The 10,240-nt window shown below is 29.0% G+C and overlaps 1 protein-coding gene across 1 annotated transcript; it reads right to left on the bottom strand.

Annotated features, from left to right (window-relative positions):
- Positions 1–650: 650 nt before the first annotated feature.
- Positions 651–1,524, bottom strand: LOC101253564 (uncharacterized). The gene is made up of 2 exons (XM_004234575.2): positions 1,174–1,524; positions 651–1,094 (listed from the first exon to the last, which is right to left on the bottom strand). The coding sequence occupies exons 1-2, from the start codon at positions 1,522–1,524 to the stop codon at positions 651–653; spliced, it is 795 nt and encodes a 264-aa protein (XP_004234623.1).
- Between the last annotated feature and the right edge of the window lie 8,716 nt (positions 1,525–10,240).

Genomic DNA, 10,240 nt, shown 5'->3' on the forward strand with positions numbered 1-10,240 from the left:
ACACACACACACAAATTGCATTTACAAAATTGTATAACAAAAGCTATATTTTGTTCAGTTTTTTATTTGTATATAGTATACACTAGCATGTATACTATGTATTTTATTTTATATGCACATACAATTAGATTGCAATAAATATACATATATAATCTTATTGAATAAATATATACATGTACAAATTGTATTTACGAATTTGTATAACAAAAGAAATATGTTGTTCAGGTTTTAAATTGTATATATGAATATACTAGCACTTATTCAATGTTTTTATTAATTGTATATGCATATCAATATATGCTGTTCATGTTTTATTTGTATATAAGATAAAAGAGTTTTATTTTTATAATCTCTACTTGTTTAGTGTTGAACATTTGATCATGTTGCGTATATATATATACACAAATTTAATTTACACATTTGTATAACAACTATATATGTTGTTCAAATTAATTATTGTATATAGTATGTGCTAAAACTTAATGAGTATAATATGTACTTTTGTATGTCATACAACACACACATTAATGTACAACACATAACCAAATTAACACGTAGTTTAAGTAATATGTATACAAAAACAAAGATTTCAATTAATTCATAATGCATATAGTTTCAATTCAAATTTAATTAGGAAAAAACAATCAGCCTTAAACATCTTTTGACTTATTTCTACACGAACGCCTATTGTGACCTGCCATTCCACATGTGCTACATGTATTTTTCCCCTTAATCCTCGATAACTCTCTTGCTGTTTTTTTCTGAGGCTTACCCTTTGGCCTGCCAGGAGGTCGTTTAAATTTTGGAGGTAATACGTCATCAACAATAACGCTATCCGGAATCAACCATGCTTTTACATCCGGCAAAGGATGTATAGGCATATTATATGTCTTTAACATTGTCCTTGGTTTGTATAAATCTGAGCAATATTCATCTGGTGGTAGACTCTTCCATCTCAATACCGCCCAAGCATGTTCACAAGGTATTTCCTCGTACTGAAATCTTCCACATGTGTAACTTTTTTCTTTTAGACGGACTACAAAATATCTCCCATCATCATTAACATTGTGCACATATTCCGTTGACGGTACAACCTGCTCGTTTATAAATACAATTAAATGAAATGATGTTCATACCAACACTCCTAAATATATACTTATTCTTAAATATTACCGTCATTCTTGAGCTCAACGCTTCATTGTCTGATAGTATGTCATGGTATTTTCCAATCAATGATGTGAATGTGAAGATTGCTTCCTTCTTGTAGTCATGATTCCACCTTCCAAATAATAGTCTTACCTCTTCGAGAAATTCAAAAATAGGCAGTTCTCTTGCTGGAACAAGTGTTGCATTTATACTCTCAGCAATATTTGATGTCATGTGCCATCCTCTATGTACTTGTGCATAACAAAGAGCCCATTTTTCATATCCAGCTAAATCCAAATACTCTTTCACTCTTATATTTTCTTTTTCTACAGTATCCATTAACATATCAAATTCATTCTTTGTGCAAGTTTTTGCCATTGTATAGAATACACCAGATAACTTCTCATGAGATTTTCTAAACTTTTTCTGAACGTTATTCTATAAATGCCACATACAAGCATAGTGTGGGACATTACTTTATACATTTGTAACAGCCTTTATAATGCTCTCATTTCTATCAGACACAACAGACATGTTACTCCTCTCACCGTATGCTTCTTTAAGTTGCTCAAAAAATCAAGTCCACGCAGCATCATTTTCTGAATCAATAATACCATACGCAAGTAGAAATATATGTCCTACAATAATATCAAAATCATATATTAAATGTACATATACAACAGATTAAAGTATATACATGTACATTATTACACACACACACACACACACACAGATATATATTTTATATATATATATATATATATATACACACACACACACCTGCGCCATTTGTCGTGCTTGCTGCAACAAATGTCCCATTATATGGACCTCTCAGATGACTACCATCCACCACGACTACTAGTCTACAATGATTGAATCCTTGGATAAATGTATTCAATGCAACAAATAGATACAAGAACTCATTATTCGTACTCTTTTTCATACGTATATGAGACCCCGGGTAAGTGATATCTATCATATACAAATACGTAGGTAACTTTGCATATGATGCAGCTGGTGTACCCCTCAAAGCTTTCAATGCTTTCTCCCTGGCCCTCCAAGCCAACATATAGTTAACATCAACTCCTAGATCAATCTTAACTTTTTTTCTTATATCACCTGGTGTATATTTACGTTTATGATCTACAAATTTAGGTTTCACAATCCCTCCTATTAATTGCTAGTTACATGTCTTTGCGAATAAACTCTATCTTTTAAAGGACATGTATGCTTTCGGTTGAATGCTCGAATTCTGAACATTCCAGATTTGTTGATATTAGAGGCCTTCATTAACCATTCACATCCTTTAGAATAACATTCCACAGTGTAACTGGATTTGATTTTTAATATAGTATACAAATTTAGTTTACAATAGGCAATACAAACATTTATACAGTTTAAAAGTCAATATTTTGAGAGTCACAGTACCTTATTGAGTTTGATCGAGTAGTTTTATACTGAAATCTCCCTTTAATCACATAGCTTTCCATGGCTGCTTTCAAAATTGATTTGTCCTTGTATACTTGATCAACCTCAACATGCTTATTAGATTCGTCTGAAATCACCCAAGATGTATCAATCGATACAAACACAACATTTGTATCCTCCGGTTCAACAACAATCATATCATGACAATCATTTTCTCCAACAGTTGCCAATACCCCCAACTCTTTACACTGAGAAATCTGTCTATCACATGAATCCAAAATAGTTATACAAATAGGAAATTTGTTAAAATCAGTGTTGGCTTTTTTTAGCATTACATACACTCTGACACCCATGTCATTGTGTATGACCATTCGTTTATTGCTTTCTTCAACCTTGTACTCAATCTTCAAAGTCTTATTATTCATATTAACACCAATCTATTTGGCAATAGTAGTATAAAAATCAAGAAACGTTGACTGTTCCTTAAAAACTACTCCCTCTATAGTATAATCAACGTAACTATTTGTATCGTCCCATTTTCCAGAATGCATAACCTAGATAGCTAATGAGCCCATTATCTGTACATTTATGACAAGGATATATATATATATATATATATATATATATATATATATATATATATTTCAAATAATTCAAATAGATCATATATACAATTAATACAACAATATTTATACAATCAAATTATAGAAATTATATACTATTATTCTTTTTAATACACAAACACTACATCTACAATAGTATATAAATCTATCAAAAGAAAAAACACATGTTTTTTGAATATATACAAGTATGACCACTGATTATATCTTTTCGATTACAAAATATACAAATTATGCGAATGACATATACAATTACATGAACAGTATATAATTGTATATTACGAAAATTCAGCTTAACAAAATCATATTTTCAATTTTTTAAAAAAGAAAACCACATCACAATAACGAAAGAAAACAAATCTCAATTTCTAAATCCAATTTAACATTGTATAGTTATTGCAATAATAAACAAGAAATTTCATCGAAAAAAAACTTACCTGTATTCGATTGCAAAAATTGCTGAACTTCAGTTTCACAAAGAGAAAAAAAATATTTTCGTTTCAATTGCTGTATGAATATTTTTTTTGAATTTGAACGTTTAGCTTAAAAAAAAGGACGTTTCCCTAAAATTGTGGCATTATCTTAATTTATTGTTACAATATTTAACGCTTCAGTTACAAACCACTTTTTAAAATAGAATTGTATAAATAAAAACCTTTATATACAAAATTAAAGATACCTAAAATAACTAAACTATACCCATATAGTGTAATTATGTAAACTATACCCATATAATGTTATTTAATCAAATAAGTTTGCCATATATGAAATTTACCCTTTTCTATTTTCGTTATTACTATATTACAGTTTTTGGTTGGAAAATTTTATATTCCCAAAAAAAAGGTTTCAAATATTTTTGTTGCATAAATTAAAGGATAAATGACAGAAATTCTCCTTTAAGTTCTCTTATTATCATTATCCCCTATTATTTTTATAAATTTTCAAAATTCCTAATTTTCACGCATCAGATTAATGTATCAGTGCATCAAATTAATATATCTCGCGCATCAAATTAATGTATCATGTATAAAATATATATCAGATTAGTGTATCATTTATAAAATGTAACGTATGTTACTTAACGATTAATATATCTCGCTCATTAGGTTAATGCATCATAGCTTATATTATTATATTAGTTGAGGGATTTTTATAAGGGAAAATTGTATATAATAGCAAACTAATAACCTAAAATAAACGGAGTAGCTAGGGTTTGATTTAATTGTGTTCCATAGCAAACGTTTGCAAAAAATTACCAGACACCTCTCTCCCAAATATCTCGATCGCCACTCTCCTCCAATCTCTCGCTCGCTTCCTCACTTTTTATACAAACACAAGTGTATAAAAATTGTTTCTAATTGTATAAACCAGAGAAAGTTGTATAAATACATATATTTTTGTTCCCCTCTCTCCCCTCTTCCAGATCTCGCTCGCCAATCTCCCAAATCTCGCTCGCCACCCTCGCCTTTCTCACTTATACAAACGGAAGCGAAATGTATAAATTGTGTTTCTGTTTGTATAAAGCGTGAGAAAATTGTATATACACATGCAAGTACATATATTTTCGTCCTATACACTTATAATTATATAATAAAAATACTCCCTTGCCCAATTTCTTTTGCCTTTTCTCTCTCTCTCGTTTTATACAATTTTTAAATTGTATCTAATTTCTCTCTCTCTCGTTTTATACAATTCGATTCAATTGTATATTCCTTGTCAAGTCTCTTTTGTCTTTCTCTCTTTCTCATTTTATACAAATTCAAATTGTATATAATCGTTCTATACACTTGTAATAATACAATTCGTTTTATACACTTCATTTTTATACAGTTCTCTGCCCAAGTGTCTTTCTCTTTCTTGTTTTATACAATATGTTTCAACTGTATATGTATAGCGAATTATACAGTTTCTATGTTTACTATGGAGCGCAATTATGCAAACTTTGCTATAGCATACAAATATAAATTTTTATTTGCTATATGTGAAATTTGTCCTTTTTATAATTATAACTTATTAAGAAACAAATGTTAATTTTGCCTTATAAGTATGTGATTATTGTGCTTTGCCTTAAATTAAAAGAAACAATATATTATCATCTAAGCCCATAATCTATGTCACCCGCCTTCTCTTTTGTTTTTTTATGTTCCATCACTAATTTATGATATTATAATGTAAACCTTCTCTTTTGTTTTTTTTTCACACACACAAAAAATAAAAACTTCTAGAGATTTTCGTCTATTAGCCTTTAATTATTTTAAAAAATCTACTACGTACACTAGTTAAACCTTCTATGAAAAGAAAAGTTTTTGAAAAAGCTAAGATCATACATAAATCTAGACAACTATTTTGGAACCAAAGCATGAATTATAATCATTTATTTAGGTATAAAGTACCAATTATGGCTTATAAAATGACGACATTTTGATCATTCTAACATATATATTTAATTTTCACCCTTTTCAATTTACCATTTTTATTACTATTTTAACATTTGGGAATGAGAACTCCACATGTTTTAGCAACTTTTTTGGCATTAGGAGAGTTAACATATGGCTTCAACTTAGTATCCACAAAGACGAGGGATTTGCTCTTTCAACTTAGCACAACATGCCGTAGAGGCTGGTGTTCCCTTAATAATTGCATCGGCGCATGAACTTAACTCTGATACATTGCAAGTTACTGACTTTTCCAGGAACAACTCGCCAAGTAAAATAAACGTATCGCGATAAAAAATATCGCAAAAATGGAACAATCCTTCTTCATATTAGAAGATTTTAAAAATAAACTTTTTGAGGAAAAAGAAAAGCTAAAGTGACGTGAAGATGAAAAGCTAGTGAATAGGTGTCTCAATTTATAGGGAATTAAGGGGGATGATCCAATAATTTGGAATGAAATTAAAGGGGTTAATTATTATTTTAATTTTTTGCCACAACTATTCAAATCAAGGGGTTAGCTAGTTGCTACAACTGTTTTTTAACTCCATCTTGAGTAAATTTTATTGAATCACAGCTTATTATTCTTTTATCTTTAGTAATATATAATTAAATATAATTATATTTTTCTTGTTAGTTTCATAAGTTTCAAATAAATTTGATACGGCTAAATACGTACAAGTGTGTGACTATCTCATTTAAAAGCTTAATCTGTTAGTGAAAACACACTTATGTTATTGAATTATATTCTCAATATGTCCCCTCATGTGCGGGCCTGATTTTTTTATGGGTCAAGCATCGTGAAAATTCTTTTTAATTTTTGGATGACAGCGAGATTAATCTCAGGACTTTTGCCTGCTATGATACCATGTGAAATTGGTAAAACAAAGTATCGATCTTATTCATATTGAAAGAGTAAGATACTTTTTTTTTATATAGATACAAAGTACAAGAAAAAACGATGTGATTAACTCCTACAAGGACACAAGTTTTATACCTAAAAGAGTCCTATACGAGACAAACTGTATACCATATCTTTTCAATTCAAAATTCACACCGATTATATATAGCTAACTATCAAACGTTATTAACATGATTTTTTTTTTGGAAAAATAACTTAAAAAATACATAACTATAAGTTTTATATTCTCTAATTTTCCCTTCTTTTTTTAAATATTACATAATTCCCTTTTTTTTTAATTTTAGTAGAAGTGTATAGGTACATAACATTTTCTATCCTATAATACACAATCCCCCAATATAATGCATATTTTTTCTCCACCAAAACACTCAATCTTCTAAATAAGTTTTTGGATTTTGAATTATTAATTTTAATTAATTTTAGTTTTAACACCCAATTTTGAAAATTTGAATTTCAAAATTCAAAAAATTTGAAATTTCAAAAAACTGCGCAATTTCTTTCCCGTTCTTATTGTTCTTCTTACTCCACCACGTCTTCAATTCTTCTTACTCCAACATTTACTGAACTTTACTCCGGCTTTACACATGATAAAGAGAGTGTATGGTGACTAATTACAATAAGATCTGCCGAAAATCACCTTTCCTCGATGACAATTTAGAGTTTTTCCGGTGACTAATGCAACTAGCATGAATATGAAGCACCTCATATTCACAACTAAATTGCCACCAATGATTGTAAGTCACTACTGTTATGCATAGGAGGAGCTATGCACATATTATGTGTATTTTTAAATCATGTTGTGATTTAGCATGTAATTGGATATATGATTCAGGCCTACATTGTTTCGGGTTTGTATTTTTATACTTATTTTAAAATTGTTGTTGAAATTAGTAAAATTTTAAGGAATCCAATATGTATCAAAAAATTATGAAAATTATTATCATGTATCAGACAATAGGATTAATACATAAGTACTAAGTGGATTGTAATGTTTAGTCTATGATTTGATACATGAATTAGATGTGTATCATATGATTTCCTATGTATCGAGGGTTTTTGAAATTTTTTATCATGCATTAGTGATTAATTTCAATAACTGCGGCATCAAGTGTGCTTGCTGATACATTTTGAATCAGTGTGTATAGTGTTTTAGACGATGCATTGATACATGAATTTGTTGTGTATCATAATATTTTCTATGTATCATGCGATTTTGAAAATTATATTCAAAATAGATGATATAATCTTTGATTTTCAAAATTTAAAATTAATATCCAATTACATGCTAATTTAATGCTGATTAATGATATGTTACCGTAAATTAAGCTATTTTAGTTAACAAGTTTAAATGTATCGTTTTCCCCCATTTTTTTCTTTACAGTTTAAATTTACCATGTATCATTTACCATGTATCACTAGAGTCTAAAGTATCACGGCACAAAAATTTTAAGAGATTTTTAGTAAATACTAAATTTGTCGGGACAGAGTGTAATTATTGAATTACACTATGGGATTCCTTAATTTTTTTTTGAGTTTAAGTTATGCACTGATAGTATCAAAATATTATACTAAGAAATTACATAAAGATAAATGCAAATAATTAATCATGAAAAATAAAAGGGATAATTGTATATAATAGCAAACTAATAACCTAAAATAAATGGAGTAGCTACGGTTTGATTTAATTGTGCCCCATAGCAAACGTTAGCCAAAGTTTGCCAGTCCCCTCTCTCCCAAAGATCTCGCTCGCCACTCTCCCATTCTCGCTCGTCATTCTCCCTCTGCTCGACTCTCTCGCTTTATACACAGAAGTGTATAAATTGTACTTCTGTTTTGTATATAGCAATTGTATATACACATGCAAAAACATATACCTTCATGCTATACACTTAATTATACAATTTACAAACATTTTACTTCAATTCAATTGTAGACAAATGCAAATTTTATATAAATATTGTAGCGGGAAAGGCCAACGAATTATACAATTGCGAATTATACAATTGCATTGAAATACAATTTTCTCTTGCTTTATACAACAGAAGTGTATAAATTGTGTTTCTATTTTTGTATAAAGCGACCAAAAACATATATTATAATTATGCAATATAAATACATTTTACTTCGATTCAATTGTATGCAATGCAAAATTTATACAAATATTGCAGCGAAATAGATAGCAAATTATACAATTGTGCATTATACAATTGCAGTGAAACGGGATAGCGAATTATACAATTGCAGCGAAATAGGCCAGCGAATTGTACAATTTAGGCCAGCGAATTATACAATTTTACGTTTGCTATGGAGCACAATTATGCAAATTTTGATATAGTATACAAATATGAATTTTTGTTTGCTATATATGAAAGTTGACCAAAATAAAATTATTAAAGTTAGATATATGACAACATTATTTTTACTTTTTTTAGCAAAATTACTTTATCATTTATTTATATACTTTCTGGCATAACTCTAAAGTGAAATTCCTATTCGTGTTAGAAAGTTGTCAGTTACCAATTACATCAATTTGTTGGTGGAAAAACTTAGCAAAGTTAAGCAAGTTTTTGTTTGTGGAAAGAAAAAGTGCAAAAATTTCTTGACTTTTTAAGGAGGAAACTTCATTAAATAGCTAACACTAGCAAGAGACATAATTACGCTTCTTTGTTAATGTTTCTTTAATTAGGATTCATATGTACATAAGAGAAGGAAAGAGGCGAGCGAGATCGGGAGAGGAGAAGAGAGAGAGAGGTGAGTAAGATTTGTGAAAGAGATAGAGAGAGACACAATTAATTTGTATATAAGGTAAATAATTGTATCATGAATACACTTGATTTGTATAAGAAAACTAGCTGATAAAAGGAGGAGAGATGCGAGCTTGATTAGGAGATGGAGGAGAAAGACGAGTAAGATATGAAAGATATACAATTGATTTGTATATCTGATCGATAATTGTATATTTGTAGATTTGACAGATACGTGCATCACAAATACAAAAATTGATTTGTATCAAATAATATATGTTATTATTTGAAACTGTAGGTAGGATAAATATATATGGTAGAGATGCATGTGTAATAAGATAATTTTTTCTTTAAAGAAATAGAATGACTTCCACATGTACATTTTGATGAGAAAACTTCATAAGTCACACTACTTTATATATATATATATATATATATATATATATATATATATATATATATTTATTAAATAAGACAATATTAAATATGAACTGAGTTATCCAACAATATTTAATTGATTATGGATTCATGCTTAGTTAGAAAAAGGAGGAGGAGGAGATGAGATATCTCTTATATTGGAATTTGGAACAAACAAATTCTATAATTTTTTATATTCTATTTATTTCTTAATATCAAATATTCATCGGTATATTCACCATATAAAAAAAATATGATTCACAGTATTCAATATCAATTATATACTAATATATTTGTCGTCTCTCGAATTAAGGAGTACCAACTAAAGTAGCAGATTGGTTGTCCTTGGAATCCGATGCCCAAAACTATAAATTCTTGATACATATGTCGACTAAGAGAGATTATGAGAAAGGGAGAATAAGAGAGGAGGAGAAAGGCGAGCGAAAGATTGGAAATAGAGACAAGCTAAGAGATTTGCTAAAAATGATAAGTTCAAGTTTCATGTCTACTAGTCCACTCATTTTTGTACAC

This window comes from Solanum lycopersicum, chromosome 3, assembly GCF_036512215.1.
Source record: "Solanum lycopersicum chromosome 3, SLM_r2.1".
NCBI lineage: Eukaryota > Viridiplantae > Streptophyta > Magnoliopsida > Solanales > Solanaceae > Solanum > Solanum lycopersicum.